The 12,815-nt window shown below is 39.7% G+C and overlaps 1 protein-coding gene across 2 annotated transcripts in view; it reads right to left on the minus strand.

The window, feature by feature from the left end:
* The window catches only part of HSF2 (heat shock transcription factor 2), a 37,458-nt gene extending 25,086 nt beyond the window's left edge, over nucleotides 1-12,372 (minus strand). For both annotated transcript variants that reach the window (XM_065911441.1, XM_065911440.1), the window contains exon 1: nucleotides 12,190-12,372. In XM_065911441.1, the coding sequence (XP_065767513.1) occupies nucleotides 12,190-12,282 (93 nt within the window). In that variant the 5' untranslated portion in view covers nucleotides 12,283-12,372. The remainder of the gene's footprint in view (nucleotides 1-12,189) is intronic.
* Nucleotides 12,373-12,815: the final 443 nt, after the last annotated feature.

The following is a 12,815-nucleotide window of genomic DNA, read 5'->3' on the forward strand; positions in this document are numbered from 1 at the left end:
GATTCCAATAGTATAAAAATTCAAGTATTCAAAAATAAATTTTAAAAATACACAAGATTGGGACTTCCATGGTGGTCTAGTGGATGGGAATTCACCTTGAAATTCAGGGGATGGATCCCAAGACAGGGAACTAAGATCCCACATGCCGAGGAGCAACTAAGCCTGCATGTGTCAACTACTGGGCCCTCATGCCACAACTACAGAATCTATACTGCAACTAAGATCCAACACAGCTAAATAAATAAAAATTTCAAAAACAAAACAGGACTTTTAAGAAAAAATTACAGAGGTTCAAACAGTGTTATAAAGATATCAAGTCTCCTTAAGTTGAGCAATACATTAAATTGTCTCAATTTAAAAAAAAGTTTTGGAGACAAGATGAAGAGGTGCTAACATGACCAAATACTAGGCACTAAAGTTCATTTCATAAAGATAATTATGTAACAAATAGGCAAGAAAATACTGAAAACAATGGAGAGAGAGAGATGTTAACCCTATCCTACACAGATAACAGAATTATAGTGTTTTCAAAATTTGATACTAAAGATGGATACTAAAGTTGGAATAGCTGAATGGACAGACTAGAGAGAACAGAAGTAGCAACAAATCCATCTGAGAATTTGATAAATAATAGTTAAGGGCAGCAGTCAAACCAGGAGGAAAAATTAGGAGAAAAAGGATTAGTTAATAAACTTTCCATTTGGAAGGAAAAAAATAGAGGCTCACTGATAACTGGAAGCCACCTCACTTTTTATAACCAAGCTTCTGAAAGCACCATTAAAAAAAAAAAACACACACCCAGAAGTCCTAAAGGTAAAAATTAAAAAATTTATTCACAGAGACTTCCAGCTGCCTACCCTATGTTCAGATTTCTCTACTTTCTTATTTTTAAAACTAAAACTGTATATATTTAAGGTGTACATGAGTGAGCTTCCCTGGTGGCTCAATGGTAAAGAATCCACCTGCCAACGCAGGAGACATGGGTTCAGTCCCTGGGTTAGGAAGATCCCCTGAAGTAGGAAATGGCAACCAACTCCAGTACATCTTACCTGGAGAATCCCATGGACAGAGGAGCCTGGCGGGCTACAGTCTGTGGGATCGCAAAAGAGTCAGGCATGATTTAGCAACTAAACAACAAGGTGTATATGATGATTTGACATATATTCTCACACATGGTGAAATAACTATTACAGTCAAGCTAATTCACCAACCTAAAAAGCTTTTCCTAGCATGCACTAATTATCAGGGAAATGCAAATAAAAACCACAATAAGGTATTACCCTGTACTTCTCAGTATTGTTGCTGTTGTTGTTCAGTTGTCAGTCATGTCCAACTCTTTGCAACCCCATGGACTGCAGCACGCCAGGCCTCCCTGTCCATCACCATCTCCTGGAGTTTGCTCAAACTCATGTTCATTGAGTTGGTGACACCATACAACCATCTCATCTTCTGTCGCCCACTTATCCTCCTGCCCTCAATCTTTCTCAGCAGCAGGGTCTTTTCCAATGAGTTGCCTCTTCACATCAGATGGTCAAACTAGCAGAGCTTCAGCATCAGTCCTTCCAATGAATATTCAGGGTTGAGTTCCTTTAGGACTAACTGGTTTGATCTCCTTGCAGTCCAAGGGACTCTCCAGTCTTCTCCAGCACCACAGTATGAAGGCATCAATTCTTCGGTGCTCAGCCTTTTTCACTGTCCAGCATGCACATCCGTACATGACTACTGGAAAAACCACATCTTTCACTATACAGACCTTTGAAAGCTAAGTAATACCTCTGCTTTTAAATATGTTGTCTATGTTTGTCATTGTTTTTCTTCCATGGAGCAAGCGTCTTTTAATTTCAAGGCTGCAGTCACCATCCACAGTGATTTTGGAGTCCAAGAAAATAAAGTCTGTCACTGTTTCCATTGTTTCCCCATCTATTTGCCATGAAGCGATGGGACCAGATGTCATGGTCTTCACTTTTTGAATGTTGAGTTTTAAGCCAGCTTTTTTACTCTCCTCTTTCACCTTCATCAACAGGTTCTTTAATTCCTCTCTGCTTTCTGCCATAAAGGTGGTATCATCTGCACATCTGAGGTTATTGATATTTCTCTCCATAATCTTGATTCTAGCTTGTGCTTCATCCAGCCTGGCATTTCACAGGACGTACTCTGCATATATGTTAAATAAGCAAGGTGACAACATACAGCCTTGATGTACTCCTTTCTCAATTTGGAACCAGTCCATTGTTTCATGTCCAGTTGTAACTGTTGTTTCTTGACCTGCACACAGGTTTCTCAGGAGGCAGGTCAGGTGGTCTGGTATGCCCATCTCTAAGAATTTTCCAGTTTGTTCTGATCTACACTTGTCAGGATGGCTACTACTAAAAAAAGGGTTTTTTTTTTTTTTTAGAAAATAGCAAGTGTTGGTGAGAAATGTAGAGAAAACAGAGCCCTTGTGCACTGTTGGTGGGAATGTAAATTGCTAAAGTCATTATGGAAAATAGTACTATATATTTTATAGTACCAGAACTACTATATGATCCAGGGGCCCTCTTCTGAGTATACACCCAAAGGAAATGAAATCAATATGTTTAAGAGATATGTGTGCTCCTGTGTTCCCTGCAGCATTATTCACAATAACTTCACAAAAACAACCTAAGTGTCTGTCAAAGGAACGATGAATAAATAAACTGTAATATATATACATATATATATATATATTACACATATACATATTCTATCCAGAATGAAACTGCTCAGTCTTAAAAAATGAAAGCAATCCTGCCACTTGCAACAACATGGATGATGCTCCAATTTCATACTAACAGCACAGTTTTGTGTCATGCTACAACTACATCTCTCAGTCCTTCTTATATCAGTTCAGGTCAGTTCAGCTGCTCAGTTGTGTCCGACTCTTTGCGACCCCATGAATCACAGCACGCCAGGCCTCCCTGTCCATCACCAACTCCCGGAGTTCACTCACACCCATGCCCATCAAGTCGGTGATGCCATCCAGTCATCTCATCCTCTGTCGCCCCCTTCTCCTCCTGCCCCCAATCCCTAACCCTTCTTACATATAGAGGTGCAAATAACATATCTGGCAAATACAATATAAGCAAGGGAAGAGGGTAGAGTCTCATACATAATAGAATGTACAACAAAACAAATAATGATTTTCACTTATTAGACCAGCAAAATTTTAAGTTTAGCAATAACCACTGTTATTAGCAAGTAGCTATCAAAATTTAAAAGTGCATACATCTTTATCTTAAAAGGACTTTCTCTCTACCTTTGACTTCTTACCCACCCCATCTGTCTTTTTATTCACTACATAAAACTTCCTTCTCCAATTCAGGACCATCTACTTACTCACTAAAAACTGCCTTCAGTTTTTCTCAGTTTACTGAAACTGTTTTTTCTAAAATGTCAAACATCAAGTTCAATACCCTCTTTTCAGTTCTCAACTTCCTACACCTCTCTGTAGCATTTCATTTGGCACTACAGACACTCCCCTCCTTAAATGCTCTGCTCTTATGGCTTTCAAACTATACATTGGGTCTCCTATCTCTCATATTTCATTTGTCTTCCACCTATCAAGAGGAAGTTTGTTTTTTAGGTTTCTATCCTTTATCATGATACCTTTATACTCTTTCCTTAGGCAATCTCAGCCACACCAGTGTATCTAATTACTAACCTTATTACATATAATAATTATCACATCTATGCCTCTGCCCCTGAACCATATCAAATATCCCCCTTGAATTATCAATCGCTAACATTTATACACCATGTTCTTTAACTTACTGAGTTACAGAAATCAATGTTCTTTAATATTGAGATAATGTTTTCAACCTATTGTCTATTTCAAACCTATCATCCTACTCCCCCAACATCAACTTTTTTCCTGTCTTTTCCATCCTGGCATGCCCTGTGCCCTCTAAGTTACTCAATTAATTTTGTTATCAATACCAATATGGTAAATTAAAAACCCTCAATTCTAACAGCTAATAATTTAAAGAACAAAACCTGTCATATCCAGATGCTTATGGATGTACACTTACAGAATCCAAATCAGTAAAACAATTAGCTCACTGGTTTATTATCAATATACAAATGTTACTTGTATTTCTAATTACCAGCAATAGTTCAATTTATTTTAAATAAACTGAATATAAAATACCTATATTTTATTTTTAGCTTTATTTAGATATAACTCCAGGAGTTTGTCATGGACAGGGAGGCCTGGCATGCTGCGATTCATGGGGTCGCAAAGAGTCAGACATGGCTGAGCGACTGAACTGAACTGAAATGATTTAGATATATTATAAATGATATTACAGAATATCTATTATATATTATTGTTATATATTATCTATATCTATTAATACATGTAATTATATATTATAAAATATCTATATTTTATTGAGTGTAAAATATCTATAGAGTATAAAATATTTATAAAGTCTAACAAAGATATACAAGACCTAACTGCAATAAACATAAAACTTTATTAAGCAATAAATGAATTTAGAAATACACCCTGTTCATGGGACTACTCAATATCATAAACATAGCTATTTTCTATAATCTGATCTATACTTCTCAGTATAATTTCAATTAAAACTCCTAATAGATTTTTTTAATAGAACATGATTTTAAAACATATACGGAAGAGAAAGAGTAGTCAGTCAAGACACTCCTAAGACTAGGCTGCCCTCCCAAAAGCAAGACTTTTTACAGAGCTACAATAAATAAGACATATGACATGGGAAAAAGGATAAATTATCCAATGGAACAAAATAGAGAACCTAGACCCCAAAAACACAATTTATCTACATATAATTTTGCTTATAAGACAGGTAACAACACAAATCACTAGAGGAAGAAGAAACTACTCAATAAGGGGGTTAAAACTACTAAATATTTATGTGGAAAACAATGAAATGGATCAAACAAAAATCAATTCCGGGTGAATTAAAGACTTAGGTACAAAATGCAAACCTTTAAAACTTTCAAAAGAAAAAAAGAGAGATGGAAAAGTATCTCTCTCTCTTTGGGGCAAGTAGGCAAAAACATCCTGAAAAAATGAAGAAAACTGTGAACCACAAAAAGGCAGATATATCATACTAAAATCAAGAACTTATCAAAATAAAGGAAAAAGAAAAGACAAGCCACAACCAGGAGAAGGCATAGGCAACACATACATTCAAAAATACACAGAATTACAAGAAATTTCTACAAATAATAATAGATAAACCACCCAATAGAAAAATGGTCAAATATTTCATACAACAGGAAACACAGATGGCCAATAAATATGAAAAGATGTTTGAACACATTATCAGGGAAATATAACCTCACTGAAATAATATTTTATACTCACTAGATAGGTAAAAATTCAGAAAAATGAGAACACCAAATTTTGAAGAAACAAATTAATGGAAAATCTCATGCATGGCTCATAGGAGTACAAGATGATTTGACTTTGGAAAATAATTTGATCTTGAAGTTGAACATTTCATATTTTATTTTCCATAAATTCCACTCTTAGAGAAATGTTTGCTTATGTACACCATAAGAGATATATAAGACTATTCATAACAGCATTTGAAATCGCTGATCATCTCTTTCTTGAAACTATTTTCTTCCATTAACTGATATGACCTCACTCCCTTGTGCTTCCTCCTTTCTTACCATTCCTTCTCAATCTCTTTTGCTGTTTTGTGTTTTTTTGTCTTTATACTCTCTAAATATTGGAATACCCTATCTTTCAGGTCCTTCGATCTTCATTTGTCTTGCTGGATGATCTCATCCAGTCCCATGGCTTTACCACCCGCATGCTCCAAACTCCACCTGGAATTGCCAGTTTTATATGAAGTCACTCATGTTGTTCTCCTTTCTAGCACCGCAATTCCCTACCTATTCTGAAATAAGGTGTGACCATATGACTGAGTATGGTCAGTAAAATGCAAGCAAAACAGAACTCTCTTAAAGTAATACTAGAAATCGACTTGTAATCTCAAAGTTAACGTGACCAAAAAGAATCCCACTTGTACTTCTCCGAATCTTTCCACATCTCAGCAAATGGTACCATCATCTATCCTTTGCTCAGACTATACTACATATATGAGTCATTCTAATTCTTTTCTATCCCTCAACTCCAGACAAATTTATCAGTAAGTTCTGTGACTTTGCTTTCAACGTTCCAAAAGTTTCTCACCACCTCCACTGCTATTATCCTAGTCTCAGCCACACTATTTTTGATACCAAAGTGGAAAACTATGTCTTCTACCTAGTTCCCTCATTTCCAATCTCCTTACCATGCCCTAAGGCCCTATACCATCTGCTTCTGCCTACCTCTCTGACCTCTCTCTCATATCTAAAGATAATCCAACCACATGTGCCTTCTGCAATTGTATGAACACGCCATGCCCAAGGTCTTTACATTTGCCATTCACTTTCGTCTATCTGGCCTATCTTTTCTAATCATTCAGATCTCTGCTCAAATGTCACCTCCCCAAAGAGGCTTTCCTCATCACTCTATTTAAAATATAATAAATTCCAGTCATTTTACAGATTAGTCATGAATTTACTGCTCCAAATTCATTCTTTAGTGTCTGCTCTGCAAATACGGAGCTGAGTCTTTATTTTTTGTGAAGATGTTAAGCTTTGTCATAGAAGATACTAGACAGATATTACAAGAGGAAGGGGCTTCCCCTCCCGGTTCCAGTGTGAACTTAGCATGTTCCTGCCGTGTAGGTTCTCCAGCACAGAGCTCTCACAGTGCATGGCCGGCGGAAGCACCCTAAGGCCAGCTTCCCCCAACACTCCCTTTCCTTCTGGAGGCTTCAAATTGTAACTCTGGCCAGACATCTCCCCATGAACACCTTTCTTCGGTACTCTAGAGCATAGACAGATAAGCATATTCTTAAAGGGTTAGATAATAAATATTTTAGGCTTGCAGGTCATAAAGTCAGAACTCTGCCCCTGTAACAAGAAAGCAACTACAGTCAATAAGTAAATCTAGGGAGCTTGGCTGTATTCCAAATAAACTTTTACTTATAAAACAGATGGTTGGCTCACAGACCATAATCTGCCAACCCCTGCCCTAAAAGGCATATTTCCCACAAGCTCTGAAGGATGGATTTCCAGTAAGTTCCATGAGTGTGTATCAGTGACTTTTCTGCCATTCAGTGAGATATCGTATGGAGATAGTCTCTCTCCGACAAGGTTTCAGAACTTGGGGGGAAGGGCTCTTACTTGGGCACTGGATCTTAAGCCTATCGGTGATGGTTGCTTCTTAAAACTACTATTCTTATATTCCTGAGAGTTTTCTTTAGTCTAATTCTCTTGACGTAGTTAGTTACTCCTATTAAACTTTCCTCTGTTCAAAATACTTGTGACTTCTGTCTCCTAATTAAACTGATAACATTCTCCTTCTGCTGCTTTATTTCGTTACTTATCACCAACTGAAATTATGTTATTATAGTATGTGTTTGCTTACTTTTTAATTATCAGTGTCCTTCATTAAAATGAAAGCTCCATAAAGACTGCTAGTTTTTTTCACTACTGAGTGAATTCCTACTACCTAGGCACACTGTCTTGTCATAACAGATTCACAACTACTACTTGGGAGTGACTGAATGATGATGAGTCTTTGGTCACAGTGGACCAAATCATATTTTTATAATTTCAACTCTTGGATTATATATAACAAATGAAAAGATGAATGCCTCTAGTTTATATCTGCTTTCTCTCTCAAACATACACAACCCTAACTCACTCATATTGTTCTGTATCTCTGTTTATAGTATTCCTTCAGTCTCTACTTCAAAATTAGTAAATAAGCTCTTGGAATGCAAAAATTCCACCTTACGGCTGTTTAAACTTGTGAAGTTTAAGCAATGTAACACAGAACTCTCCTGATACATTTTACAAGGTACAAAAAGCCACTACTACTCAGAAGGGTGGGAGGGATGGTAGCCTCTCTTTAGGCCTTACCTAAAGTTTCCAGAGAGTAGTAACAACTGTTTCTGCGAAGATTGGTACTCTTGGTTAAAAATGTCCAAAATATTTTTAATAATAATACTTCATCCCATTATTCTAAAAGTTTTCAAAACAGAAATTGATATTATTTTTTAAACCACCAGTCTATAATTTCTTAATGTTTACCAATCATTCCTTGTGTCTCTGGCTCATTCTCTTGGGTGCATGTATCCTAAGTTGCTTCAGTTGTGTCCGACTCTTTGGGATCCTATGGGCTGCAGCCTGCCAGGCTCCTCTGACAATGGGATTCTCCAGTCAAGAATGCTGGAGTGGGCTGCCAAGCCCTTCTCCAAGGGATCTCCCTGACCCCAGGGATTGAACTCGTGTCTCTTTTGTCTCCTGCATTGGCAGATGGGTTCTTCACTACTAGCATCACCTTGGAAGTCCCATTCTCTCTTACGTAGACAATAAAAAAGCACTTGCCAATGAATCAGTCAACTTTTCAAAAGGCTCATCTAAAGTGGATTTAACCTCTATTCTGCCATATTTGTGGCCTTTCTTGTTTTCACTGGAGAATACTGTAATAATACAATGTTTGCTAGGAAGTTCAAAACGATACCATAACATTGGTAAATCTAAGGATCTATTATTCAAATTCATCTGAAACAAGTAGGAGACACTGGACAAATTTTAGTTTTGCTTCATTTCCCTCCTATTTCCTTGATTTGTTTCTGCTGACTTGAGATGGACAGGGAAACAGAAACTGCCATAGGCACAAAAAGGTGAAACAAATGAGTAAGAAGTCTGGTGGAAATCACTTCTCGGTATTCTCAAGCAACCTGAAGAACTGAGACAAAGCTAACAACACTGGTAAAACAATGACCTCCAGTTCTTTCCTTTTCTAATACTGCTTCACTTCAACACACACTGAGTATCATGTATCAGTAACAGTAAAGGCTGTTCCTCACTATCAATGGCAAGAACTTCCATTCAACTTCCACAACCTCTTGTCCCTGAATATCAAGTTTCCCCAGTTGCTACCAAGCTAAACCTGTGCTTTCTGTTTAGGGCTCTGTCACATTTAAAACAGTTTTAATTTGTCCGACAGCACTATCTCTGTCCTTGATTCTGATAACAGACTTCCTATCAGAGCCAAAATAGCTACATAAACTTTGAAGTCATAGGCAATGTAAGAACAAACAAAAAAGAAAGGAAAGAGAAATATCAATGAGGAACCTTGGGGGATGTACAATTTCTACTGAGTCTGTAACAGTATAATTTTGATTGGTGAGAATATTGATTTTTTTAAAATAAATGACATGAATGGAGATATTTCATTTTTGTTATATTATATTTTTCAAAGAAAATTAAAGCTATGTAAGTCTTCAGGAATATTAAGCCAAACTTTTCAAACTGCAGTTGCTAAGAGTTTTCTCCCCTTGCCTTATACTCAAGCTACAGGAGTAAATTATTTTCCACAAGTGAAAACAACTGCATAAAAGACTGCCTGGTTTCCAAAACATCTGCTATTTCTAAAAAGTCTTAATATGATTTTCACTCAGATAGTATAAATGCTAAATTACCTCAACAGAAGTCCAGCAAAACAAGTTTGAAGGAAACCAGAAACAACCATAAATAGCAACTTTTAAAAGATGAGAGTAAATTATTTTGGTTTTTCCATCTAGCATCATTGTTCAATTCAAAGTTTTACCTTTCATTGTTAGTACTGTTTTTGGAAAAATCTGTGGGAGTGTAAGACAGCTTTCCTACGCTTAGCCCTAGACAACATTAATCCAGAATTGTCCACTGACTTGTGGAAGTAACATTTTGATATAAGACTAAATATTCTAACAATTTGTATTACATGCAGTGCTATTGATGGAAAATGATCTGGGAGATCAACAATCTATATTAGAACCCTACCTCCAATAATGGTTGGCTTTGTATTTACAGATAAATAATCTAACCTGCCTAAGTCTCAATCCTCATCTATATAATGATGAGACTAAACCAGATAATCTTTCAGAATTCTTTTCAAGCATCATTCTACCTTTATCTTTCCTACCACTTCCACTACACAGTCCATGGATTTCACTGTTTCATCAAACACTAAGTACCTACTGTGTCCCTTGGCACAGATACTGTTCCCTTCCCTCACTGAATTTATGTTTTAATTGTCCCACCATGTATTAGAAAATGAGTAGCTAAAAAAGAAGCTTAGACTTAATGGAAAAAATAAGAATGACTTTTAAGTGGCTTGTTTATTTGGCTTAGAATTCATAAAATGATGCTTTTATGGATTAGTATGAAACTCTACCAGGGGCTTCCCAGGTGGAGTAGTGGTAAAGAATCTGCCTGCCAATGCAGGAGACGTGGATTTGATCTCTGGGTTGAATCAGGAAGATCCCCTGGAGTAGGAAATGGCAACCCGATTCAGAATCCTTGCTTGGAAAATTCCAAAGGACAGAGGAGCCTGAAGGGCTGCAGTCCATGGGGTCACAAACAGTTGGACATGACTGAGCGACTGAGTACCAGCAGCATTAAACTCCACACATTTGATATTGCCCCCCCCAAAAAAAAACTATTAAAACATTTCTGACCTATGCCAATCTATTAGACCTGCCACTGACCTAACACGCCTTAATTAGGACCAATTACAAATATATTTAGGTACCATTTCTTGGCAATAAAAACAAGGCACATCCAAGACAAATAGGTGTGATAAAGTCAGCTGGGAATGGGCAGACTCTCAGTTCAATCTTTTACATGCACAAAGCTGAGTAACAGCAGTCGGTGCTGATCCATCCTTGTCAACTTTTAATCCTTATGACTGATGAAAAGCATGAGACATATGTTTATTTTTAAGTGTATACTGGCGGCTGGCTTCCTTATTTTCACCCCTTCTTTTCACAATTGCACAGAATTCATCAAATGTTTTATATACAACATCCAGTTCACGATATTGACCTTGAGGAAAATTAGGTCCTAGAGAGAGATAAAGAAAATGAACAAATGACAGCAATATAAGGCAGAATATGGTATATTGAGTAGCCAAACTCAATATACTGTCCTCTGTCAAGATGAAAGTAAATAATAAAACTGAAAATAGAGGAAAGAAATAAAGAAGGGAGCAAAAGGTAAGATAACATTCACTCAGCACCTAACAGGTGTCAGGCACTGTGCAGGTAGTTTTCACTTACTCTTTTCCAGACCTCTAAAACAAGATAATATCCAAAATAGACGAGTATCTACCATAAGAGAACTCCACTCCCCTTCACAAAATGATTCCATGGCTTAATATTCTAACACAAACACTCTGTTTATGTAATAATCATTCTAATTAGAATCAGTATGTCGAACTAGAGGGGGGTCTTGGAGTAACCAGATAAACCATTCATCAGACACTTGGGCCAGATGAGGTAAGAAGCCTGTTCAGTGGCAGAACTGGGATCAAATCAATTATCAAGGCATCTATATACTACACTGCCGGCAACTGTTTAGTGAAATTTAGTGATTCGTTTTTGCTCTTCACTATGTTACTCAGCACCTGTCTATTCGCATTTTCATTAAAATAATCATTAAAAAATCCCTTGACACAAATGGCTCAGAATCGTCAAAGAACAATGTGTCATTTTCTATAACACGGTATTTTTTAAACCTACTAATAAGCAATGCCGTCCCCACAATGATCTCAGATGCGAGGCGGGCTGTGTGTCGGTTTTCAGGGACGAGAATCAGGTCGCGGAGGTGAAGACTGCCTCGCAGAAACCCCGCGTCGAGGATCCCGGCCGGGTTACCCGGTCCCCAGCGAGCCGCAGCCCCGAGCCGGGAGGGAGGACGGAGGATGAGTGTGCAGTAACGTGGCTCCCGCGCCCTGGGCTCGTCGGCCGCGCAGGCTCCGCCGGGCCGGTTCCGAACGCCGCCCGGGCCGGACCGTTACGGGGTCTCCCGGGCCGCGGAGCCCCGCGCGGGCCGCCCCTCCCCCACCGCGGCCTGAGCCCGCGGCGCCGGCCGGGACCCCCGCGGCTCCCCGCGCGAACAATACCGGGGTCCCCCGCGAGGCCGCGCGCCGAGGCCCGCGCCACCCTGCCGCCCCCGTGCCGCGGGCCCTCGCAGAGGGCGTCGAGCCGCAGGCCGCGAGAGACAGCCCCGCGGGAGAGAGCGAGAGAGGAGGACGTTAGTCAGGGGGTTCGGAGGCCGCGGTGCCATCACCCTTACCTGACTCCAGGTGATAAACTCGTTGGTGTGAGTTTCCTCTACAAGCGTCCACAGCTTGCTGAGGAAAGCCGGCACGTTGGAACTCTGCTTCATTGTTAACGAGGCTCAGAAATTCCAAATTCTACACCCAAACGCGGCGGTAGCGGCGGCGGCGGCGGCGGCGGCAGCTGCTCCCCGAGAACGCCCACAACGCAGGCGCAGCAGCGCCCGGGCCCCGCCCCCTCCCCGGCCCCGCCAGGCGCGCTGTGAGGCGGGGTGGCCGGGCGGCCGCACGTGACGGACAAGTCTCCAGTTCGGCCCGTGCGCACTGGTCCCGCGCGCGTTCCCGGCCAATGCCAGGAGCCGACCGCACAACAGAGAAACGCGATTGGATGCTGCGGGCGGGGAGGGGTGGGAGCAAAAGGGGGGCGCTGCCCTCTCATTCGCCTTTTATATGGGAGCTCTCGCCTTAGCGGACCTCGGGCTTGAGGGATTGTGTTCGGTTGTTTCACGTGGGAGCATCTTCGGGTGATTGGGCTATGGCTGGAAGGCTACAGAAAGTCCTCAGGAGCCTTTGAGTCATGTTTGGTAGGCAGGGTTGTAGGCTGCGCTAGTCAGGCAGGAGGAAGTGTAATAATTCACGTGGG

Source organism: Muntiacus reevesi, chromosome 19, assembly GCF_963930625.1.
Source record: "Muntiacus reevesi chromosome 19, mMunRee1.1, whole genome shotgun sequence".
Taxonomy (NCBI): domain Eukaryota; kingdom Metazoa; phylum Chordata; class Mammalia; order Artiodactyla; family Cervidae; genus Muntiacus; species Muntiacus reevesi.